The following is a 26,679-nucleotide window of genomic DNA, read 5'->3' as shown; positions in this document are numbered from 1 at the left end:
GGTGAGACTAATGGTTAGTGAGCTAAGGTAGCCTGATGGACCCCAATTCCTAAAGGAAGTTTTACCTGCCAAGTGGACTAGAAAGCTTACTCTTTGCCCTGGATGGTGCCTTAGATCAAGAGTTAGTAAACTTTCTGTGTAAAGGGTCGTAAAGTAAATATTTTAGGCTTTGCAGGCCATATGGCCTCTGTTGAAACTACTCAACTCTGCCATTGTTGCTTGAAAGCAGGCATAGGTGATTCTTACAAAAATTAGTGTGGCTGTATTCCAGTAAAGTGTTGTCTATAAGCACAGGCTGTAGTTTGTCAACCCCTGCTCTATGTACTAATAAGTTCGTATTCTCTGGGCTTCCTGGGCTAGGAAGCCCATTCCCCACCTGATAAAAATACATCATTTCTTTACACAGGTTGCAGGGCAATTGACTGTCATTAGTAGGCTGCGTATATTAACCATAATTAAGAATAGATAAAGCGTGAAGTAACAGTTGAAAAAAATATCAGATTTTATGCTGTGATGACCTGTCCTTAAAAATATAGTTAAATGAGCAAGGTAACAGACCCAAAGTTCCTTACTCCTTGCTATGGTGGGCTGCGTCTAACAAGATGGAAAGTTTTCTTCGTGTAAAATTTGATATAAAATGAAATTATGCGTATATAAATGAACACAACATACTTATATCAGTACGTGTATATACATACATATATACATACCACCCAACTCAAGAATAGAAGATTACTGTCTCCCTATTCCTTTTCTAAACCATTCCCTTTCTCCCTTTTAACTCCACCAGAGGTAAATTCTGTTTTGAATTGTGTAAAGCAAAATGAAATTTAATAGATATAAATGCAAGATTTTGTACTTGGTTTTCATAAAGGGAACTACACACAAGTGGAAAACAGAAGTGAAAAACAGAAGCCCTACACGTTTTAACTGGTTAATTAGAATTGACTCTGTAGCTGCCAAGAAAAGCCAGTTTGCTCTTAATATACATTAACAAAATGTGTTGCCTGGACAGAGGTGGTGGTGGTGTGCTTGTGTGCTGGTTCGCCTGTACCTAGAGTATCATCCTCATGGTTCTCTCTCCCCTACCCCCCCAGCACTCAGATGAGCTCAAGATACAGGGAGGATGGGGTGGGGAGCAGAGGGGAAGCAAGGAATGAGTCAGTGTTGGGGTTCCTGGCCAAAGTAGAGCCTGTCCCTTCCTTTTCACATTGAGCCTGGGGTCATGTGGGAAGAATGTATTCATGGATAAGAATTCACACTAAGGACACAACGTGAAAATACCCCATTGGAAGCCGAGTTGCTGGGTCTTCCTGAAAAATCAGGAGGAATGAGAGAAGCCTTTGCGACTTTGGAGGGTTGAGCAGAGCAGTTCTGTTGGGCACAGTTAAGCTCAGGGGAAGACGGGTGGGACGGTGGCAGCTCCTGACATTCTTAGCTCACAGCACTATTGGAAATCTGGATGAATGCTGCAGGCCTCTCAGAAAAGCAGACATGCCATCCCGGAAGTTCTGCAGACTCCAGACATCTTTGGACCCCAGGTTAACTCTTGCTAGATGGCAAAAACAGCACAAACATAGTCAAAAGACAACTGACACATTGGTAGGACATATTTGCAACGTATATCATATCAACGTACATTATATCTCTAATGTATAAAGACCTCTTAAATTGGGGAATGAAAAAACCCAATAGAAAAATGGAGGAGACACTTGAGTAGATAAGTCACTGCGTGCATGTGTGTTTGTGTGTGTGTATTGTGTTTAAACACATGAAGATGGCCAGCCTCACTCATAATTAGAGATGCAAATTTAAACAACCCATGATACTACTTTTATGAAACCTATCAGATTGGTGAACATGAAGAATTATGACAACACACCTGGTCGGCAAGGCTTTGAGGAAAAGGGCTGTTCTCACACATGGCTGGTGGGAACACATACTGATACAGCCTTGTAGAAGAGGAATTGGGCTACACTTAACAAAACTATGCCCTGACCTGTTGACCCAGAACTCTCATTTCTAGAGAGTATCTACCCTGAAGATACACCTCCCACAGCATAAAAATATGTATACACAAGGTTATTGTTTGAAGCGTAGTTTATTATTGCAAAATGTTGGAAGCAACCTAAATGCCCACATATAGGAGACAGGTTGAATAAACTATGGTATATAAACATCCTTCCCTGGAGCCCTGTGCAACTGTAATAAAGAATGAAGATCTCCATGTACAGGTACAGGTGTCCCCTAGACCACTTCTGTGTTTGGTGATTCTCTGGAATTCACAGGACACTGCACATGGTCATATTCACAGCTAAGATTAATTACAGTGTAAGGACATAAAACAATCAGCAAAGGGAAGAGGGGCATGGGGGCAATGTCTAGAGGAAATCATGCACAGGCTCCCAGGAGTCCTCTCCGAGTGTAGTCACACACACTTCACTTCCTCTGGGAACAAATTCTGCTCATACACGTGAAATGTCTACCATGGAAGCTTGTTAGAGTTCAGGCTGGTCACATGGGCATCCTCTGGCTGGCACATACCAAAATCCCAGACGTCACAGGAGGAAAGCAGGGGTTCCCCATGAATCACATTGTTGTATAGGTGTCATGAGCCACTCTGATCATTTAGGAAATAGTGGAGACTCTCCTGCAATCTAAGTTCCCAGATGCTAGCCAAGGCTACCCTTGTAAGCATGCCTTTCTTAGAATAACAGTCAGGCCTGCTGCTGTTAACTCTTCTGCAAAGGAGGATACACTAAGTGAAAAGAGCAAACTGTGAAGGACTTTCTACAGTATCCTCCCTTTCATGCATGAAAGAAGGGGAAATAAGCAAGTGTACAAGTGTATGCTCATTTGTATAAAACACACACATGTGAACACACAGGAGGGATGAGGCAGAGAAGAACCATGTCACTTCTGTGGGGTTCCTGCCCCCCAGATGCACAACCAGGATCTAATCATGAGGAAACATCTGACAAACCCAAACCAAGGGACTTTCTTTCCAAAAGTTATGAAAGATGAATACGTACGGAACCCTCTCAGTTGAAAGGAGACTGAGGAGGCATGATGACTAAATGCATTCTGGGAGCCTGGATTGGATCCTGGTCCCGAAAAAGGGTGTTATGGAGCCATTAACAAGGTTTGAATAACGTCTTAAGACTAGTTAGTATTTTATTAGTGTTAATAACTATACTGTGGTTATGTAAGATGTTAACATTAGGGAAAGCTGGATGAAGACTATACAAGAAATTTTTTTGATCAATATTTGCAATTTTTTGGTGTATGTAAAAGATATTTCTAAATCAGATGTTTAAAAACTTTAAAAATATTATAACAATTAAAAAACAAAAACCTCTTCTTGATAGAGGGAGACAGAATTTAACTCAGTATGAGAGGTGCTTTTTAACAGCTAGACCAGCTAGAAATGGCTTAGGTTACTCAGGGAAGTCCTATTTATGAAGAGGCTCAGTGACTGTTTGTCAGGAATATAGCAAAGGGGATTCTAACTCAGACAAGCAACCTCAGAGGTGTTCTTTTCCATGCTGACATTCTGTGATTTTGTTCTAATAGTTGATTTGCCTTTAGCAGCATTCCACAAAGTTTTTTCCTTCAGCTGTTGTTCATCTCAAACCAACAAAGAGGCCCACAATCGTGCACTGGCTCCAGTTTGGGGAAAAGTACTCAGAGGTTATCACTTAACCCACTCTTCTCTGTTCCCTCTGAACCAAAATCAGTCAAGGCGGAAGGGTACTGACTTCAACAGAGCCCGGCTCCAGGAATAAGAACTTGCTGTGGTTGTGAAGGACGGCCACCTACACTTTCCGGCGTGGATTGCATGAATTAAATGAATTTAATGAAGTTAAGTCTGCTTGGTGAATTTCCCAGTTCATGGAGAAGAACAGCACCAATATTTAGAATTAGAAGTTTACGCTTTTTTGTACCTTGGGCCCTGATGAAGCCTAAACTGTTTTTGTTAAATATTCATTTCATTCACTCATTTAACCTCTCAAGGTCATTATTAGTTGTGTTTTTGTTTTTATGTTTTTTTTTTTGGTTGTTGTTGTAAAAGAAAAACAAAGTACATGTTATTTTATGAAGCAACTTATTTTTAAATGTTGGTCTTAACTTTTTTTTTGGCTTTTTTTACTGTGGTAAAATACATATAACATTTACCATTTTTATTATTTGTAACGCTTCAGTGACATTAAGTACATTCACATTGTTGTGTAACCATCACCACCATCCATCTCCAGAACTCTTTTTATATTCCCAAATTGGAACTCTGTCCCCATTAAACAATAACTCCCCATATGCTCTCCCCCAGCCCCTGGTAACCCCCATTCGCCACCTTTCTGTCTATGAATTTGTCTGCTCTAGGGACCTCATATAAGTGCAATCATACAGTCTTTGTCCTTTTGTGACTGTACTTGACATTTTCTTTAAAGATCCACGTGGGGCTTCTCTGACTATCCAGTGGTTAAGACTCTGCGCTTCCACTGCAGGGGGCAAGGGTTCAATCCCTGGTTGGGGAACTAAGATCCTGCATGCTGTGTGGTGCAGCCAAAATATTTTTTAAAAAATTTAATAAAAAATTAAAAAATAAAGATCCACTTAAAAAGTTAAAATAAATATTCCAGTCATGAAATATTTCAATCATGAAAAGTTAAACCAGCAGAAAAATCATTCTTTCCTGCCTTATGATTGTGTCAAAAAGTTATAAGTACCTGGGGCTTCCCTGGTGGTGCAGTGGTTGGGAGTCCGCCTGCCAGTGCAGGGGACGCGGGCTCGTGCCCCGGTCCGGGAGGATCCCGCGTGCCGCGGAGTGGCTGGGCCCGTGAGCCATGGCTGCTGAGCCTGCGCGTCCGGAGCCTGTGCTCCGCGACGGGAGAGGCCGCAACGGTGAGAGGCCCGCGTACAGAAAAAAAAAAAAAAAAGTTATAAGTACCTGTAACTGGTACTTTTGTCCTTTGATCTGGGATATTCTGTTATCAGGAGGGGAGAAGAAAGGCAAAAACAAGGAGGGGAAAGAGTCTGGCAACAGATAAGTGGAAGGGACAGCTGTAGGAGCCACGCTGAGTGGTGAAAGAACCGTTCAGCTGTGACCTCTGCACTCACAGGAGGAAGGTCAAGAACTACGGTGCACACAGAGGTTACGGACCAGGATATGGAAAAGACTGGTCTTATTTAAGAATAAAGTGGAAAGACGGGTATGCGACATCCCACACAGGTGATTTGACATTGAAAACTTTTTTTTTCCTGATTTGAACAACGAACTTTATTTTCTTTTTTTTAACTGAAGTATAGTTGGTTTACAACGTTATATTAGTTTCTGGTGTACAACATAGTGATTTTGTTTTTGTTTTCTTGGCTGCGCAGTTTGTGGAATCTCAGTTCCCTGACCAGGGATTGAACCCAGGCCATGGCAGCAAAAGCCTGGAATCTAACCACTAGGTCATCAGGGAATTGCCCAATGTAGTGATTTTTGACATTTTTATAGGTTATACTTCATTTAAGGTTATTACAAAATATTGGTTACATTCCCTGTGCTGAACATTACATCCTTGTATCTGTGAAAACTCTTTATACCATGGTTTGTTTGTTTTTCTTGGTACTTAGATGTAAGCTGTACACAGGGGTAGATCTGCTGGGGTGAACGTGTTGTAAAAGCTTTGGCTTCAAGATACATCATTCATGCTCAACACAGACACAGAAAAAGTTCTGAATTGTCTGTTAGCGGAAACATATGAAGACTCAGTATGCATCTTTTGACAGATATTTGAAAGCATATGGACAGGAGACATCAAGTCAGGAAGCACAATGGCTTTTGATCACCCGAGGCATGTTATGCTATTGGAGAAACTTGTTATTTAATGGCATGTTCAGAAAAAACCCAATCTTGTGCAATTTATGTGACTTTACTTAAGGGAAAGGCTGTTATGCTAAATGCCCATTAAGCTTCCTTCCTCATCACCCTAAGCGTCTCTGATCCTAAGGGAAATTTGCAATAGTGTGAAGCAGCTTGCTGTTTGCTTAAAAGGAAATCTTGTTGGAAATAACTCATTTTCAGTGATTTAAAGGTGAAAAAATCTGAACTTCACACTCTCAGTAGTACAGTTGGTGGCCATAAGGTGTTCTCCCGGTCTGCCAGGGTACCATGGTCCCCACAGTGATGGTTTGCCGTGGTTCTCAGCTCATATTGTTAAAAGTGTGTGACAAAGAAGTGCCCAAAGCACCATTCACATATTGCTGGGACTTAAGGTGGAACTTTCTCCTCATTAGTTTAGCAGTTCTCTTAGATAAATCCTTGTGGCGGACTGTTACTAAATGCCTTACCCAGCTAACGTGATTGGTGCCTCATTTAAAGTTTCTCTGAATTGAGATACATGGAGGAAAATTCCTTTTTAGGCTCAGTAAAGATTTAAAGTTACTGTTCTACAGCTCTTCCTTCCTAGATGTGCAAGCGTAGGAAACTGAAAGGTCCATCTAGAGATCCAACATCTTGTTTATTTTCAGTGTTCTTCACTGTGAACATGATCACTGCTGTTCCCACAAGTGCCAGGAAATGGGAGGTATCTCATTTGCTCTGTGTTGGGGCCCTATTGTGTGTTCAGTGTGTCGGCAGTCCCACCTGAAGCTGGGACCACCACTGCTCCAGCTTAGGAAGCTCAGTCTTGGAGGGGGTCAGCGAGATCTGCTTACAACCAGGGCTCATGGCTCAGGTGTACCTTAGGCCCTGAGGAGCTTATAACTACCCTGCTTATAAAAGCTGAAGGGCCTGGTGTATGTTCATTTCCCTCCTAAAGATATTTGTGGGTTTTTTTTTTTTCTGGCTCAATACTAGCCTCATACGAATGAATCAGTTTTGCGTCTTTTCCAGGATAAACAGCCAGCTTTTTTATTATTATTATTTTATTTTATTTATTTATTTTTGGCTGTATTGGGTCTTCGTTTCTGTGCGAGGGCTTTCTCTAGTTGCGGCGAGCGGGGGCCACTCTTCATCGCGGTGTGCGGGCCTCTCACTGTCGCGGCCTCTCTTGTTGCGGAGCACAAGCTCCAGATGCACAGGCTCAGTAGTTGTGGCTCACGGGCCTAGTTGCTCCACGGCATGTGGGATCTTCCCAGACCAGGGCTCAAACCCGTGTCCCCTGCATTGGCAGGCAGATTCTCAACCACTGCGCCACCAGGGAAGCCCCACAGCCAGCTTTTAATGGGAAATAAGATTACAGATGAACAGTAAGAATGGTTTTCAAGACCCTCCTAAAATCTGCCTAAACTTTGGAGAAGTATTTTAAGTTGGTTTTGATTCCAAGCAGTGGGCAAGAGGATGACATGTTGGCTGTGCCAGGCTGAGGCAGAGAGTTTGCTGTCAGTTTGACAAATTGCACTATTACGTGGCATTTCGTATTTTATATAGTTTATATAATGCTACAAACTACTGCAATTATCTCATTTGATTTTGCAAGAGGGATCCACATGAATTTTTATCTTGGAAACAGATTTTGCAAGGAATGTTAGGATATTAACGATCAGATGTCAAGATTTAGTAAAATCTAGATGGTAGAGAGAAATGTTTAGGACTTTACCTCTAGGAATCCTGAAACTTAGAACACTTAGCTGATAAAATATTGTAGGAAAAGGACATTGTGTCTGATAAATTTCTGCAAGTGTTTATTACATGATCGGTTGGCTCGAGGGGATGGAGGGAGTTGCACACAGGATGCTTACGCTACACGGCATTGCTCGCAAGTGGTCTGTTCTGTTCCTTCATCTGCGTTTGGGACCCAAGGCTGGTTGAGCTCCCACCTGATCTGAAGATCACCCACTGCCGTGGTGCTGGTGGTTGGGGGTCCCTCACATCTGAACTCAGCCTCACACTGTTTTTCAACCCTGTCAATTCCTGATCATATCTAGACTTAAAACTTTGTAGGGTCCACAGCCCTCTGTGAGGGGAAACTTGTTTTTCATAACTCAGAACCTTTCAGGAGAAGTCAGCAAGGCAGGGGGAGAGAGGAGTCTGTCACTCCTGGCTTCTGCTGCTCCCTTTCACTGTTAGGAGTCGTGGCTAAGCAGGGAGCCGGGGGTGGGGGGGGGGATGGCTTGAAGCAGTCAGGTTGGCACTGCACCAGGGTGTGTGCAGGCTCCAGCTAAGACATCTCCTTAGAGCAGCAGGTGGGGTCAGACTAAAATCCCAGCAGTCCCTCCAGGAGCCGGAGCCCTTAGGGTTCATCATATGAGCTCACCAGAGTCCATGGGAATCTGAGGGGACCTGTATGCTGCTGGCAGGTCAGCTCTCACTGCAGTCTCTTTTAGGCCCAGAAGAGCTTAGGGCGGTCACTCCAGATGACACTGGGCTCTGTTGGTGACAGTCCTATTGGCTTTTCTCACAGGAAAGTGAGGTCTAAGGTCTAAGGTCTACTGGATGGTGAAAGCTTCTGCTCATGGAGCACCCATCCTGACGGGGCATCTTGCAAGGTGTCTGTAGTCCCCATTTATAAAACCACCTGTAAGCATGCACTCTGTGCAGCAAAGCTAGCAGGTGGGAGTCCTGCAGCTGGAACGGAGCTGCATCTGACTCCTCACCCCTTGGCTTTTGCTCCAGCACCTGGCCTTTCCCATAAAGTATTAACCTGAAGAAATACTCTAAATAGCATCTAATCTAACACTTCAGACATTCAGTCTGAGAACTGGAAGTGTGGAGGGTAGTATCATTTTGGAGAAAGGATCAAGGGTAACTACAAATAATGATGTTTTCTTAACCTCTTATTTTGAAATAATTTGAGACTTACAGAAAAGTTGCAAAAGCAGTGTGAAGAATTCCCATTACCCTTCATGTGTATTCCTCACATGTTAACATTTTACCACATTTGCTTTTTTTCCCTTCTGAATAATTTGAGCATATAGTTGCAGACGTGATGCCTAAATACTTGACTGTGTATTTCCTAGCAAACAACGGGCATTCTGTCAGGTGACCACAGTACCCTAATCAAAATCAAGAAATTAACACTGATCAGAGTACATTTGGCCAATCGTCCCACTGAAGTCTTTTGTAGCAAAAGAAAAGAAAATGCTTTCTTGGTCTAGGAAAAGTCCAAGATCATTTGTGGCATTCAGTTGTCATGTTTGTTTAGTCTCATTTAATCTGTAACATTTTCTCAGCTCATGACCTTGGCACGTGAAAGAGTACAGGCCATTTATTTTGTAGAATTTTCCTCAGTTTGGGTTTGTCTGATGTTTCCTCATGATTAGATCCTGGTTGTGCATTTGGGGCCAGGAACCCCACAGAAGTGATGTGGTTCTTCCTGTGCATCCTCTCAGCAAGCGCCTGGCATTGAGGTGCCTCATTCCTGGGCATGGGAACTGCCATCACCTGGTTCAGGTGGGGTCTGCCAGGCTTCTCCACTGTGAAGGTACTATTTTCCCCTTCATAATTATTAAGTATCTTGTGGGGAGATATTTTGAAACTATGTAAATATTTCTGTTTCTCATTCAAACTTTTAGCAACTAGTTTTAACATCCATTGATGATTCTTGAGATAATTATCACTGTGATGGTTGCCAAATGGTGATTTTCTAATTCCATCATTCCTTCTACGGTAAGTAAGAGCTTTTCTTCTCCCCATTTACAAATAAATTTGGCATCACGCTAAAATTTATACTCTTTTGGCCAAACATGGTAACACGTAAGTTCTGTGGGAGATGGTTGTTTTAAGTTCATGCTGTGCAAAAGCATTCCACGCTGAAGTTGCAATAGAAAGTGAAGGAACAGTCCAGCTTTGTACATGACACTCCACGCCGGGCCTCTTCTCTCACTTCCAGTGATGATGCTTTATTTCCTCCTGTGTCCACCTGTATTTGCCATCACTTTGATCTTCTGTTTCCACCACAGAACTTTGCTTAGAAATGAAATGGTTTTGCTTGTTTGTTGTTGTTGTTGTTTTTTGTTTGTTTTTTTTTGGTACGCGGGCCTCTCACTGCCGTGGCCTCTCCCGTTGCGGAGCACAGGCTCCGGACGCGCAGGCTCAGCAGCCATGGCTCACAGACCCAGCTGCTCCGTGGCATGTAGGATCTTCCTGGACCGGGGCATGAACCCGTGTCCCCTGCATCGGCAGGTGGACTCTCAACCACTGCGCCACCAGGGAAGCCTTGTTGTTGTTTTTGTTTTGGGGTTTTTGTGGGGGGGGATTTTTTTTGGTGGAGAATGTGGGCAGTGATTTTTTTTTTAAGTGCTGTAAAAGTTATCAAGCATCGTAGCAGTGATTTTACCATCTGTCAATTTAAGTGAGTGCTGTGTCAGAATCTTTTACTTACCAGTTAATCCATGTGAAAAAAAAAATCTTTGGACAGAGAAAAAGGTGACCCAGAAGGAAACTTTGATGTGAGAAGCCATCATTGGTCTGTCAGTGTCTCCAGCTGGTCAGCCTGGTCGGACCCTTTCCTCACGGGGCCCCATGCCACACATGCGCTGCTGCTGCTGCCCCTTCCCATTTTCCTGAAGTCCCTCTGTAGGTTGTCATTGATGGTGTTCCTCCTTATACCCTCCTCCAGTGAACAGGGATGAAAAGGAAAAATAGCCCTTCCAGGAAGTTTGAGAAAAAAATGAGTATGTGATGCTGAGAATGGTTAGGAACTGAGTTACATTCAACTTCCTGATAGTTTCCATTCAGATTTTCACTTAATTAAGATCACATTGCATCAATGTGTTTCTTGATTCAGAGGATACTTACAGGGTTTTGTTTGGATCTGCAGCCCAGCATTCTAAACCTCTGTTGTTGTCCAGACCTTGGGAAACTTGGCTTTTCGAGCTCAAATTCGAGAGAAGTGGAAGTTTTATTGATTATATTAATTTGAATTTGAGGTTTGCTTCAGTTCCCAGTCCTTGTGACTGCTAGCAAATTTCCAGGAGTTGGAAAGAAGACTCTCAGAGAATCATTGGCATTGGTGAGCTCGGGTGTCTCTGGATCCTCCCTGACGGCTGGATTTTCTTACCGCAGGAGGACCTCCTGATGCAGGCAAGCAAAGAACATCTATGCACGGACCTCCCTGAAGATGGTCTGAGGAACAAAGGTATTTATTTCTCTCACATCTTTTCCTTCTTCCATTATTAAACACACAATTTTAGTTCACACTGGGAACGTGAGGATTTTAGGTCCCTGCCTTGCCAGATGGACTTCACTGTAGCAGCTCTTGATATCATTGCCCATGGACGTACTTGGAGGCCCCTGGTATGATCGAGCGATGCCTCATTTGTGACAAAAGTTTGCTTCCCACTTTTTCTATAATGAGTCCGCATTGACTGTGAGTTGAACCTTAATGCTGGTGTGAAATCTTTCATTTGACTTTATAAAGCTGCACCGCTGTGTGGAAGGGTTCACGTGGACGGGGAGGAACCACCGCTGGCTGTGCAGGGCATCCTGCTCTGTTCTTGTGGACGGCGTGTCCACTCCCGGTCACCATGAGAGTTTGCAGAACAGTTTCTCACTTCCGTTACCTCGTTTACTCCTCAAAACCATTGTTGAATATGGGCATCTGAGATACTGCCTTTAATTTGATTGATTGATTTGATTGATTTGATTGAGGAAGAAGCTGAGGCCCAGAAGAGTGCTGAGCCAAGATTCTTCTCCCACTGCCCCAGGCTGAAAATAATCTTAGGCAACTTTAGCGAGGACTCTGTGTATCTATTTTATAATTAAGGTTAACAATGTAGAATAATCAAAACTGCAAAAAAAAAAATACAGCACATATGTTTGTGTGAACATTTTGTTACTGTGATACAACGTCAGATTTGACTCTGCTTCTTGGCAGCCTGGACAGAAAAGGAAGCACAGACCATCCCTATGAGAAAGGACGCTTGTCCCAGTTTATCACCCTGCTTCCTGCTGCTGGAGATTCTCTCTGTGGCTCAAAGCCTTGGCTGTCCAGTAGAGAGTAAAGTTCTGAAGATGAGAAATGTCGCTTTGTGCATGTCTCACCCAGTCTCAGGGCTTTACTAGGGATGCAGTTTAGTGCCATCACCTGTCCCCACCTTGATCTTTTTTTTTTTTTTTTTTTTTTTTGGCGGTACACGGGCCTCTCACTGTTGTGGCCTCTCCCGTTGCGGAGCACAGGCTCCGGACACCCAGGCTCAGCGGCCATGGCTCACGGGCCCAGCCGCTCCGCGGCATGTGGGATCTTCCCGGACCGGGGCACGAACCCGTGTCCCCTGCATCGGCAGGCGGACTCTCAACCATTGCGCCACCAGGGAAGCCCCCACCTGGATCTTTTTAGTGGGGCTCCAGTACTGGTATACTGAGTCGTAGGTGTGTTGGTGTATTTTCACCCACATCTTACCACAAAATTCACTGTGTATGTTATGAACTACATTTAACTACTGAATGGACCTTTTAAACAAGAGAACCAGAGTTATTTTCTATGACGAAATCTGCATTCTCAGACTTACCTGGATACTCTCCACCTAAAAAGCTGGTCCCCACTGGACCTGGGTAAGTTGAGCTCTTCTGAAAAGTGTTCTCAGATGAACTGCTCTGTGGCACTTTTCTTCCTGTCCTAATGCCATTCTTCTTTAGTGACTTAAATTAGTAAAATGAAATTGTTTTCCTCCCAAGCCATAGGGAAGGTTCTCAGGTTCATGTGGGGGAGCCTGGAAATGGCAGCTCTGCCTGACTTTTAGCAGCGATGGCCTAGTGCCCGACTGTGAGACGTTCTTCCATGCCGCCCCCGAGAACCTTACAAGCTGGCCCTGTGTTACACTTGCGGGAACCAGCTCGGCTGTCCAGTGTCCCAGGCAGGCATGGCCAGGCAGAAAGGAGGGTTCTAAGCAGGCAGGTCTCCGCAGGAATTGAGCCCTGGGGGTGCAAGCAGGCCGTGCAGCTGCCACCACGGATTTGAGTTAAACAGATGCAAATGCTCTACTGTCGTGTGACCAGCATTTCAGCTTGCTTTGCCAAGGTCAAGGTCAAACATTTACTAACTTACCATTTACTACAGAATTGAGAAGTAAATGATGTTTCTTGGAAATCTGGTTGTACTGTCTCTCCAGGGGCCGCAGCGGCCAAAATTTTCACTCTGCCCCGGATTGTATCTCCTAGTTCTAGACATATTAGATATTTTAAGTTTTCCTGATGGAAATCTAATGGATCCTTGCTACCTTTGTTGTGAGTGTTTGTACCGTTGAGCACTGTGCAAATTGCTGTACATAGTTTTGTTTATACTAAGTTTTGCTTATTCTGAAATGGGGGTACCTCTGAGGTCACTGTTCTGTAATAATTTATAAATTTGCTGAGGGGTGAATTTGTGTCCCCCGTACTGAGCTATCTAGTAAGTGACCCTGGTGCAGCTACCTTCTCTGTGTTGTTTTTCCTTCTCTCTATAAATGTCCTGTTCACAGCACACTCCCAGGTTCACATGGGATTCCAGGCTTTTGAGGCTCTTTACAGTCGTTCTGTCTGCTGTGGTTCAGTGAAGTAAAATGAGAACACGATTGACTCCTTAATAAAAAGGACTTTTGTGTTAACCAAAAGGAGTCTTTAATTTGTAGAATGCTATTTTGCATATCATTCCCTATTTCTTGATTGCCGTAAGGCAGATCCGAGAGAAGCGGGCATGGGGACCAGTGCTGGGTGTTAGTCAAGAGGCCATTTCACAAGGGAAGAATGTCCCATCAGGCCCTCTGACTGTGCCTCTCCCTTCCTGCTGTTCTGAGTGTTAACCTGGCTGTTTCACCATAATTTTCTGTTCAATATTTTATAAAACTAATGTTATCAATTTTTTTTCCTTGTAACTGGGCTTGATTGGGAAGGTTGAGTAAGAAAGATGGAATGGGCTCCAGGAAAAATACAAATATTATTTCCCACTAATTACTGTGAGACTTAGTTCCCATAGTAACAGTCTCCGTTAAGGCTTATGTGGGAATCCTCTGAAATAGTAGGGTCACCAGAGATTGGAAGAGCGTTAAGGAAATAAACTTCGATGCAGAGGTGAAAGCATCAAGGAGGGAAAAGCTACCTTATATAATTTTTGGAACTAGATAGTTTAAATTATTTAGAATAACTAAAGTTGAAACAATCTTTTCATAGCCTCTATTTCTATTATGTGAATAAATTAAGCATTTTAAGGAGATGGAATGAACCTATCAATAAAGCCCTTAGGTGGTATATGCATCCAGATTCTTGGAGTTTACTGATCTGTTTGTATAGTTTGGAATTACTATCTCATGTTTTGTATTCCCTGTTTATGTCATTATCCTCCTATAATTTACATTTTGGGGAGTGGAAAGTTGAAAAATCAGCCAGTACCACACCCATTTAATAGGCTACAACGAGGAGGTGTAGTAGACATTTGGGGAACTAGTTTTTCATTTTTAAAAAAATTAAGGTATAACTTACATATATTGAAATTCACCCTTGTTTTAGGTGTGTATATGGTTCTATGAGTTTTGACAAATACATACAATTGTGTAATCACAACTGTACCAGCACAATCAAGAAAAAGAACATTTCCATCACGCAGCAATCTCTTGCAGGCCCCTTTTATAGTCGGTCCTTGCCACCTCCAGCCCTTGGCAACCACTTATCCATGTTATTTCCCTATCGTTTTGACTTTTCTAGAATGCCGTATACACGTAATCATGTGGGGGAAGTCTATGAGCCTGACTTTGTTCATTTAGTGTAGTGCATTTACAGTTAATCCACAGTGCTGTGTGTATCGTAGCTCATTGCTTCTTACATCTGAAAGGTATCCTGTTGTCTAGTTGTATCACGATTTATCTGCTTCTCATTCGAGGGAAATTTGAGTTGTTTCCAGTTTTGGTAATTATGCATAATGCTGCGGTAAACACTTTCATACAGTTTTTTTTTTTTTTAATTTACCTTCGTTTATTTATTTATTTATAGTTTATTTTGGCTGCGCTGGGTCTTAGTTGTGACATGCAGACTTCTTAGTTGCAGCATGCATGCGGGATCTAGTTCCCTGGCCGGGCCCCCTGCATTGGGAGCATGGAGTCTTACCCACTGGACCACCAGGGAAGTCCCTTGTACAAGTTTTTGTGTGAACTTGAATTGTCATTTCACCTGGGCAAATACCTAGGCTTGGGACTGCTTGGGACTGCTTGGGACTGCTGGGACATTTGGGAAGTATGTGTTTAATTTTACAAGAAATTACCAAACTGTTTTCCAGGATGCTTGTATCCTTTTTTATTCCCACCAGCAATATATAAGAGTTACAGGTGAGGAGTTGAATGCTAACTCATTGTTTGTTGACTTATCTGGAATTCAGAAAGCCAGGTGTCCAGTGGTCAGTACAAGCATAGGAGGTGACAGAACTAGTAGGGCTGTCTGCCGCAATCCTACCACCAGTAGACAGCCTTTGTGAACCTCCACCAGAGAGCTTCCTTTTATAAGGCATTTCAACATTGCTAACCCATTACACATCTTTCCAAGGACAAGATGCAGGATAAACCAAAACTTACGTCATATTTAGTTTCCGTGTCTAGCCACTTAAATTTTGATCCAGGAAAATGTTGTCATGGAAATGCTATTGAATCTTTGTCAGCCTCCAGCATGTCTGTCCTGAATTAGGGTCATTTGGAGATAACACCAAAGAGGTGTCTGAGTTTTCTGATGTAACTTTTATTATAATTGGAGTATGAGCACTTTTTGAAAAAACAATTTCATGGAGATATAATTTATAGACAATAATTTTCACCCATTTAAAGTGTATACTTCAATAATTTAATTTCTATCACTTCCCAAAGAAACCTTGTACCTGTTAGCAGTCATTCCCCATCCCCACATACCCCCAGCCTCCTCCTGTCACTAATCTACTTGTGTCTCTGTAGATTTGCCTGTTCTGGACACTATAAATGAGACCTTGCAACATATGGTCTTTTTGTTTTTGTTTTGTTTTGGCTGCATCCTGGAACTTGCAGGATCTTAGTTCCCTGACTAGGGATCGAACCCGGGCCCCAGCAGTGAAAGTGCCGAGTCCTAACCACTGGACCACCAGGGAATTCCCAAAATGTTCCAATTTCTCCACATCCTTTATCAGTTATATTTTATTTATTTTTGGCTGCATCGGGTCTTCGTTACTGCACGCGGGCTTTCTCTAGTTGTGGTGAGCGGGGGCTACTATTCTGTGTGATGTGCAGGCTTCTCATCGCAGTGGCTTCTCTTGTTGCGGAGCACAGGCTCCAGGCGCACGGGCTTCAGTAGTTGTGGCATACGGGCTCAGTAGTTGTGGTGCATGGGCTTAGCTGCTCTGTGGCATGTGGGATCTTTCCAGACCAGGGCTTGAACCTGTGTCCCCTGCATTGGCAGGTGGATTCTTTAACCACTGTGCCACCAGGGAAGCCCCCAAGAGTTATCTTTTGTTTTCTTTTGAATAATAGCCATTTTAATGGGTGTGAATTGACATCTCATTGTGGTTTTGATCTTCATTGCTCTTATGACTAATGATGTTGAGCATCTTCTTATGTGCCTATTACCATTCGTATGTCTTTGGGAAAATGCTTATTCAAGTCCTTTTCCCTTTTGTTTTTCTTTTTTAAAAAATGAATAATTTTATTTGTAAAGCAGTGTAGGATTTACAGAGAAATTGAGCAGATGACACAGAGGGTTTCCATCCCAACCTTCACTCCCCTCCACACCCCACACCCCCCCACGCCCCCCCCCCATTTCCCCTATTGTTAACGTATCAGTATTGTATATTTGTTACAGCTCATGAACCAGTGTTGTTATACAGTTCATAGTTTATTCCAATTCCCTTAGTTTTTCCCTAATGTTCTCTTTCTGTTCTAGGGTCCCATCTAGGATCCCACCTCACATTTAGTCCTCTTAACCCCTTAGGCTCCTCTTGGCTATGATGGTTTCTCACACTTTCTTATTTTTGGTGATGGTGAGAGTTTTGAAGAATGCTGGTCGAGTGTATTGTAGAATGCCTCTCCATTGGGGTTTGTCGGATGTTTTTCTCATTAAGACTAGGGTTATTTATGGGCTTGGGAGAGGAAACTCCCACAGGTAAAGTGCCACTTTCATCACATATCAAGGGTACTTACTATAAACGTGAAGTGGTGTTTGTAAGGTTACTCCCCCCCCCCTTTCCATACTGTCAGCTCTTTGGAAGGAAGTCACTATGTACAGACAACACTTGAGAAATGGGGAGCTCTGCTCCCTCTGCCTGTTTTTAAATTAGACTTTGTCTTTTTATTGTTTAGTTGTAAGACTTCTTTATATATATTAAGTACAAATCCCTTATCAGATGGTTGATTTGCAAATATTTTCTCCCCACCAGTGGTTTGTCTTTTTGCTTCTTGATGTTATTCTTAGAAGCACAAAAGTTTTGGGACTTCCCTGGCGATCCAGTGGTTAAGATTGCAGTTCCACTGCAGGGGGTGTGGGTTCATCCTTGGTCGGGGAATTAAGATCCCACATGCCACATGGCACAGCCAAAAATTTTTTTTTAATTAAAAAAAAATGTTTAAAACACAAAAGTTTTTAATTTTTTTTAATTGATTAATTTAACTTTTTTAAAAAAATTGAGGTCTAGTTGATTTACAATATTATTTTAGTTTCAAGTATAAAAAGTTTTTAGTTTTGATGGAGTCCAGCTTATCAGTCTTCCTTTTTTTAATCACTTGTGCTTTTGGTTTCTTAGCTAAGAAATCATTATCTGGCACTTCCCTGGTGGCGCAGTGGTTGAGCATCTGCCTACCAATGCAGGGGACACGGGTTCGAGCCCTGGTCTGGGAAGATCCCACATGCCGTGGAGCAACTAAGCCCATGCGCCACAACTACTGAGCCTGTGCTCTAGAGCCCTTGAGCCACAACTACTGAGCCCGAGTGCCACAACTGCTGAAGCCTGCGCGCCTAGAGCCCGTGCTCTGCAACAAGAGAAGCCACCCAATGAGAAGCCCGCGAATCGCCACGACTAGAGAAAAGCCCGCATGCAGCAACAAAGACCCAAGGCAGCCAAAAATATAAATAAATAAATAAATTTTAAAGAAAGAAAGAAAGAAATCATTATCTAACACAAGGTCATGAAGATTTACTCTTGTGTTTTGCTTGTAAGAGTTTTATAGTTTCAGCTCTTACATTTAAGTTTATGATCAACTTTGAGTTGATTATTTTGTGTGATGTGAGCTAGGGTTCAAATTTATTCTTTTGCATGTGGATATCCACTTTTTCCAGGATCGTTTTTTGGAAAGGTATTCTTTTTGGTCCCTTTGTCAGAAATCAGTTGACTGACTATAAATGTTAGAGTTTGTTTCTGGACTCGGGGTTCTGCTGCATTGATCTTTATGTCTCCCCAGCGCCAGGGCCACACGGACTTGATTATTGTAGCTTTGTAGTAAGTTGGTTTTTTTTTTTTTTGCGATACGTGGGCCTCTCACTGTTGTGGCCTCTCCCGCTGTGGAGCACAGGCTCCGGACGCGCAGACTCAGCAGCCATGGCTCACGGGCCCAGCTGCTCCACGGCATGTGGGATCTTCCCAGACCAGGGCACGAACCCGTGTCCCCTGCATCGGCAGGCAGACTCTCAACCACTGTGCCAGGGAAGCCCCGTAGTAAGTTTTGAAAGCAGGAAGTATGAGTCTACCAGCTTTGTTCTTCTTCAAGATTGTTTTGGCTGTTACGTGTCCGTTGCATTTTCATACCAGTTTTAGGATGTTTGTCAATTTCTGAGAACACAAGCACCATTAAGCAGTTATCATAGAACTACAAATCCAGGATCTTCAGCTGAGGTCATGAAACACCTGTGCTTCTTAAGTGGGTACATACCTCACAGAATACACATTTCACCCTCCAGTGTACCTAATACTTCTAACACCTTCCCTCATTTAATTCTTCATTCTGCTAACATCTGTATGTACCTGCCAGTCTCCAGGGTCACGGTCCAGTACTGAGTACACAGCGATCATTAAGATCCAGTTTCTGCCCTCACATACCTCCAGTCTCATGGAGCTGATAAATGAGACACATAATTGAGAAGCAGCCTTACAGAGGCTTTGATACAGATGTTGTGCAAGGGAGTGAAGTTCCAGGGGAGTGGTTCGCACTCACTAAGCGTGGACTCCGTCTGGCACTTCTGACAGTTTTACCTGTCAGAAGTAACGGACAGGTCACCGACTCATCTAATCTTTACAAGTCCTGTGTTGTGGATACTCTTTTTCTCCCACATTACAGATGAGTACCCAGGTCAGTGTTCCATGGCCTTTTGAAAGCTTACTAATAAATAGAAAACTTTCTTAAAGGCTCCTTTAAAGTTCTTTGTGATTTCACAATAAATGTGATTAAAAACAAGCCAAAAGAGTGGGCAGAGTATCATTTTGCTTTCGTGCTGTCCACAACCCCTCTTCCCCACCCGCCCCTCTGCTCACCACCTGGGAAGTGGCTGCTCCCCGGCCTCCCCACTAAGACTGGACGTGTGGAAAACAGGTGGTCTTCCAGCAGGTGGGGGCTCTAAGCGCGAATCTTGCCTTAAGTGCCTTACACAGTAAATGGTTTGGGGTTGGATGAAGAGTTTTAGTGTTTTCCTGAGTAGATATAGTGAGGGATAGGACTAGTGTGGTGCTGGAACAGAGAGGGGAGTGGGGGAGGGGCCAGAATATACATGACCGGTTTCATGAATGCTGCTGCGTCCAGCAGAGAGACATAGTAAAACCATTTGGAGTATTTTGCTTAGAAATTCACGAATAGGTTAGAATTGTCTGCTATGATATGGAAAATGGGCCAGTTTCAAAGATGAATACTCTGTGGACCATTAGGATTTCAAGGCTGCCTTTTGTCAGTGATTGGTAGCTTTGCACACTTATGGAATGCAGCACACATTTATGTATCTAGTATTTGGTGACTCTTGAGTATTTCTAAATGCTGTGTCCTAGCCTAGTTTTTAAGTTTATCATTTAAGCTATTCTCAGATTCAGTAAAATAAGAATCAGAGAGAGCAGAACAAAGGAAAAACACTTTTCATTTATATGGCAGGCACTGTACCAGGTGGTTTTTTTGTTTGTTTGTTTTGCGGGACACGGGCCTCTCACTGTTGTGGCCTCTCCCATTGCGGAGCACAGGCTCCGGACGCGCAGGCTCAGCGGCCATGGCTCATGGGCCCAGCCGCTCTGCAGCGTGTGGGATCTTCCCGGACCGGGGCACGAACCCGTGTCTCCTGCATCGGCAGGCGGACTCTCAACCACTGCGCCACCAGGGAAGCCCCCAGGTGGTATTTTATATGTATCATTTAATTTAATCCTCAGAGTAACACTGAGGTAAGTATACTTACCCTCTTTTTACAAAGGAGACTCAGAGAGGTGGGTGACATCACAGAGCCCAGCTGGCTTGCCTTCAGAGTCACTGCTCTTTCTCTCAAAATTGCTGCTCTCAGAACTAGTTAAGAAATGGCCAGGGAAGCCCTAGGAAGACATTATTAATAGCATTTGCTGATGTCACCCAACTGTAGTCATTTATTAACTCCACAAATATTTATTGAGTGCTATTACATACCAGGTATTATGCTAGACAGTAGGGAGGTGGAGAGACTAAAACAAATGTGATCCTTCCCCTCGTGGAGCTTATGTTCTAGTGGGAATTAGATTTGTAGATGGATTTGCATTTTGCTTTATCTGCTTAATGCAGGTGTCCTGTTACGTACATGCATGCATACGTACATGCATATACACATTTACATTTACGTTAATGTGAATAGCTTCGGGTTTGTTTTCTGTAAAGAGAGAAGGATGAAAAATCTTTTGTAGATTAGCACGTTTGGGGAACTTCTTTATATTACATCGTGTGCCTAGAATTTCAGAGAAACTCTGTGCAGTAAACTCCTTTATGAATTGTGTTTATATTCTGCTTAGAAAGGTTTTTTGTTTGTTTTTTAACATTTTGTAACGGAAAATTTCACATTTATTCAGCAGTGGAAAGGAGAATGTATTAAACCGCTGTGTACCTATCACTCACCTTCAATAATTACCAACTAATGACCAGTCCTGTAGGGAGGCAAGCATTGCAGGTAATTGGGTTCAAGACTAATATTCAACTTAAAGAGTAATCTCTTTTACATAGGTTTTATGTATAACTGTTCTTTGTCAAAGAGATAATTTTATCTATTGTTTATTCAAGTATTAAGAAGATGGTCATTTCGTAATATAAGCTATTTTATTGTGAGTCTATTTTATTAATGCTTTAGGATGGAAGCTTCCTAAGATCTGAATTAGGCATATGTCTCCCCATTATATTCATTTGTCCAGCTAGGTAAGTGCATTTAAGTAAGCAACATTTAAAGAAAGGCATTTGTTCAAAATAACCTGTTTCTTCCAGGTACTCTTTTGGCCCTCTGTCATATTTTGCAGAGAAGAACAAGGCCAATGGTATTGTAACACTAACTTTGCAATTCTCTTTGTGAGTTGGGTCTTTTTTGTTGCTGCCGTTTGGTGCATGATTAAATTTATGATGATATAGCAAATGGTTTGTTTGTTTTAATGATTACATATTGATTTGGATTTCTTTCTGTTGTGCAGAAGGAAATGTACAAATTACAGCTGAAACTCTGCTAAAATCTACTGAGGAAGTACAAGGTATGAAGGTCAGTGGGACTAAGACGGATAATAATGAAGGACACGAGAATGGCCATGTAAGTAAAGGTCTCTCAGCTGGGTGCAGCGGATACCCAGAAATAGACAAAATCACGACCAGTGGTGAGGTTTCAGAGACTAGCACGTTAGTTTCCCTAGAGCCTTTAAACTCTGTGGACCCTGGATTAATAGAAGCAACTAAAGAAAAAGAATGTGAAGAACTAAAAACCTGTCCTCCTTGGTTGTCATTATTACCAGGGAAGAGTGCCATTTCCAAAGTGGACAATGGAAAGGAAGAGTTGTGTATATTAAAACTTGTCTGTGAAGCAGATGACAATCGCCAACAGGTTCCTGGCCACCATAGTGAGAGACACAGTTCTGCACGTGGTAGTCCCAAAGCCATGAGAAAGGTGGTTATTGTAGAACCCTTAGAAGAAAATTCTGAAGTTTCACATTTCACATCATGTTTGTCTGGTCCAGAATCCAGAACAACATCCTCAGAAAAGTGTGGTTTTGATGGTGATAGCTTGCCAAAGGGATCTGCTAAAAAGACAGACAGTTCCTGTTTTGATGGGGATGATCAAAGCAAGAACTTGGCTTCTGGAGAAGAAAATGAACAGCCTTTGAACCCCAGGAGTGAAAGAGAGGAACTGTTTCTTGCTAATGCCAGGCAAGCAGAAGAGGATGCTAGTGGTCACTATTCTGGAAAAAAGGAGGCTGTTGACTTCCCCAAAGAAAATATCCACGATCACTACTGCCCTCAAGGCAGTATCCATACAGACTGCTCTAGTTCTTTAATGCCCAATTCCTTTACTGAAGCCACGGAAATAATGTTTAAAAAAAATGATTTAAAAATCACTTTGGACATTCAAGATAACTTGACAAATCATGAGGACCATAGAGGAACTTTTGCTAATATAAGCTATCCAGGCACACACTCTGAAGAGAACCATTTTTCCTTCTCAATGCAGATTGAAGAGCCAGAACAGACAACCACTGTAGAGCCAGGTATGTTAAGGGAAAAGATTTACAGTAAAGACTCTGACTCCTTAGTCAGCACCCAGAGAAATCTGGAAGGCAGCACCCAGTTAAATGAAGCATCACATGATGGATTTCTGATTGAAAGAAAATCCCCTGTGAGTTTAATGCCAGAGGACCAGATAAGTTCTATAAATGAGGTGTTGAAACCCAAGAAAGACATTGCTCCGTTACTGCCAGCCCTAGAATTTGATGACAGACCTGAGTCAGAAATAGCTGTACAGAACTCCCAGGACGATGGTCCCCATTTAGATAAACAGAGTGCTACATGGGAGGTGAATGAACTTCCTTATGCCAACGAGCTAGCTGTAAACAAAATAGGAAGTGAATGTGTTTTAAATCAAGTGTCCCTTAATTCTCAAAACCATGCGAAGTTGCCAACTGACAAAGAGATGCCTGTAGCAGCGAGCGAGGGCTCCCGACAGAGCCAGCACCCTCCGTCAGAGGATGGAGCAGATGTCACTGCTGGTACCCAGACTGTTCCTGTAAAGACAAAAATGAAAGACGTCTCTCCACCGGGTGACAGAACCTGTGGTGCCTCTTCAAACAATCCCACCTTAAACAGCAAATCAGAAAGCCTAGAAAGAAAAACTGAAACAGGTGATTCAGGAGCAGAAGGTCTGCATTCCAGACTTCTCTCAAATCAGAAAGAAGCAGCAGGCTTACCTCAAGAGGTCTCTGCCATGGAATGTCAAAGCATTCAATCTCGGGATCTCTCTAGCTGCCCTTGTGTAAGAAAAAACGTCCCAGAGGAGAGTGCGTGTTCTGCCCATGCTGCCCTGGAGCCCAGCGAAATCATCCTGGGAGTTGAGAACTGTCTGATAACCAAGTATGAAAATGCATTTCAGCACAGCGATCACCGCCCCCAAGGGAGAGAAGCCTCCGTGGAAAGTTGCATCCATAAAGTGAGTTGTACATCGGCGGAAAGTGAGCCAGATGGGGGAGAAACTGAAGGCAGGCTTCCAGGAGGTAAGATCAGAAACGAAATGACGGCAGGCATGTTAAATAGTGAAGCTCCAAACAGGACCATCCACTCCACCTGTCACATCCATCCCAGCGAGGAAGGGCTAGAAGAAAAAGAACAGGACACACCCAAAGAGACTGTGTTTTGTAAACATAACATCTGTGATTGTGCCGCACAGGGATTAAACCAACCTGCAAACATTCCAAGTCCTGAAAAATTGTTGGACCAGTTTCCTACTGTTATGTTCCCCGGTGTTAAAAACATGAACCAAGCAGTTGAAACTCCTGAGCAGAAGGCAGATGAAGCCCTCGGCTGCCAGAGTAACCCAAACAGATCCAATGAATGCAGAAGTGAAGATAACCCAGCTAAGGAGACACTAGGCAGCGACCAGAGAGAGGTGGTCGCAATACCTAATGGAGAGGTGAGCCACAGCCTGAAGGATCTGCCAGTTGGTTCAGGCAATAACAGCTCATCGTCTGGTGGAAGCCTGAAGAAAGGAGACTTTGAAAGGATTTCTGGCTGTGAGGAACCCATAGACGGTATGGCAGACACGGTCTCCACAGGCTGTAGTGATAAGGGCACAGAAGGCGTTCTGGACATAAGGGCGTCTAGTACTCTTGATGGGGGTGCAAGGCAGGATGGGCCAGTGTTACAGGAAACCTCAAGGAGTGTGCTGTCACAAAGAGGAGAGCCTATTGCTGCATTTATGGGAAGGGTGGACCAGGATTCAGTTTCCCAAGATGCTACTTCCTCGACAGCAGACTCTCTCGAAATTAAAAAATCACGTGAAGAGAAAGTATGCAGATTGTTAAAAGACTGTGAAATGGAAGTGTGTCCAGACTCTTGTGCCCCTGAGACAGGGTCTGTGGCAGATCATAAACCAAATGTAAGAGTATTGGATAGAATAAATGTGTCTTTAAATTATATTCATCTTGAACAGCAAGCTAAAGAAGCATCTCTGAGAGAAACACAAGGAATGATTAAAGGATCAAGACTAGAAATAAATTCTGAGCACGACAAGGGAAATGCCATTGGAATTTCCTCAGAAGAACTGACATCTTCTGGACACCAAGATGAGAACTCTGTTCCCCCAGGAAGCCTGAAATCCACTGAGATAATTCCTTTGTATCCGTTGTCTCAAGAAAAATCAGAAACAATTATGAATAGTGAGGAAACTGACCTGAAAAACCTTTTTAAACCAAAAGATGGTGAACTTCCCTGTGAGAATGTAAAGGACTGCATGGTCCTGCCTGAGATGAAAGGAAGAGCACCAAGGGATAAGAGTAATCCTAGCAAAGAAAGCGGCACAGCCCTCATTGCGGAAAGTTCGCCTTTGACGATGGAAACAGAAACCGAAGTGAAAAGAGAAGAAACTACAGAACACCAGAGGGGACCACGGGGTCAGTTTCCTGCTGTGGAGGAGTCCGAAGAGATGACTGTCAGAGAAGGTGTTCATGGTGATAACATGAGCCAGGTGTCTCAGACCCATCTTAAACCCCCGAGGATGCTGCGTGATGCTGAGGACCAACAGAGCCAGGTTTCGGACTACAAGGAAGAGGAACAGATGCATCAAAAAGAAGCACATGCAGCTTTGGAACGATGCACATCATCTAATACGTTGTCAGATGAGGCGCAAAGTAAGAGCCAACCTAAGGATCGCAAAGCTGAGCCCACTGTGGTGAAAAAAATCACCCTAGCAAAGCCAGCCACAGGCGACACTGCTGCAGGGTTTCAGAAGCTGAAAGACCCAAAGGAGGAAAGCTTGTGTTGCCCATCAAAAAAGGACATTGAGTCCTGCGCAGGCCCTTGCCTCCATGATGTCCCCCGGAAAGCACAAGACCCCAACTCCACTGGGCGTGATGAACTACACGGTGCCTTTGGGAACACTTCACATCAGAAAGGAGTGCTTCCCTTAAAGAAGCAGCCCCACCGAACGTGTAAGAAAGTTTCCTGCCAGGAGCTAGTCAACATGGGGAGGAAAATAAGTAAAATCAGAAATTCTACATTTTTAAAGAGCTCCTCTGAAACCATCCCCACAAACGCACACAGATTTCTCAGTTCACATGCTGTGTCTGCACCCACGCAACTGGAACCTGAAACAGCCCCTGCCAGGAGCCTTGTTAGCCACGTACCAAAGCAGAAGGCCACTCCAGGCCAGCCCTCGCGTAGCCTGAATGTTCGGAAGCCTACCAAAGAATCAGCCTTATTCAGCAAGCTGTCCATCCTTGCCTCCAGACTGGCCCCAGCCACAAAGACCCAGAAGCTACGGTATCGGCGGTGTTCCTCTGACCTTCTTCCGGTGGCTAAAAGCTACAAGCGGCTCAGATACAAAAGGCTCCTGGATGGGTTTTCCTACAGCACAACACAGCTGAATCCATGGTTGGCACGTAGTGATTGGGACAGGAGGCCTAACAGTAAACCCTTGACGCTTTATTCGCTCGAAGCCATCAAAATGAGCTTCATAGATTTGAGCGACAAGATGCCATCCCTGTTGTTTGGTTCCGAAATCTTCCCAGTATCCTTTCACGTGAAGTCGGGCTCCGAGTGCGGGACCGAGTCCCCAAGGACTTTTCCCGAGCACTGTGCACCCGCGAGGCTCGCCTTAGGAGAGGCCCGCCGGTGCCCGTCTTCACCTCCCAAGTGGACCTTCTCTTTCTTCTTGGCCCATGACTGCCCTGGGGTGGCCATGTTCAGGGAAGACCCTGGCCTCTACTGTCAAGCAGGCGCCCAGCCTCCACTGCAGCCTCCAGTTCCTCTCCAAGACCATGGAGCCACCACCATAGTCCAGACCAGAGCGGGCTGCTCCGTCCTTGGCCTTCACACACTCCTAGCACTTTGTTCCCCGGGATGTTACCGAATCTGGACAAAAAAACGGAGCTGCTCCAGCCACATGCCCACCATGCAGAGGCTCTTCCTGACCCAGTTTACCCAGGGTCTGAAAGGGTTACGGTCTCCCACCTCCATAGCAGACAAGGTCTTCTGTTCTCTGCCCTACTCGGTGGGCCGAGTACTGTCCATTTGGAGCCAGCATGGGCCTTCTGCCTGCCCCTTCGAAATCTCTGCTCTTGATTCCTCTCACAGCAAGCGGCAGCCACCTCTGGGCACCATGAGCAG

General features: G+C 43.7%; 1 protein-coding gene across 18 annotated transcripts in view; it reads left to right on the top strand.

Annotated features, from left to right (window-relative positions):
* The window catches only part of PRR14L (proline rich 14 like), a 74,088-nt gene that overhangs the window by 8,673 nt on the left and 38,736 nt on the right, over nucleotides 1-26,679 (top strand). For 15 of the 18 annotated variants that reach the window (XR_016387552.1, XR_016387553.1, XR_002641613.3 and 12 more), the window contains 2 exons: nucleotides 10,994-11,066; nucleotides 21,510-26,679. Coding sequence is in view for 13 of the 18 variants with exons in the window: in XM_089894756.1 (XP_089750882.1) it covers nucleotides 10,994-11,066; nucleotides 21,510-26,679 (5,243 nt within the window). In the remaining 5 variants the exon portion in view is untranslated. The other 3 variants (XM_089894763.1, XM_089894762.1, XM_089894759.1) reach the window with 3 other exon arrangements.

Source organism: Delphinapterus leucas, chromosome 14 (assembly GCF_059928025.1).
Source record: "Delphinapterus leucas isolate spDelLeu-1000000601 "Yukka" chromosome 14, BTC_Dleu_Yukka2, whole genome shotgun sequence".
NCBI lineage: Eukaryota > Metazoa > Chordata > Mammalia > Artiodactyla > Monodontidae > Delphinapterus > Delphinapterus leucas.
Note: the sequence above shows the minus strand (reverse complement) of the source record. Positions and strands in the feature narration are given on the sequence as shown.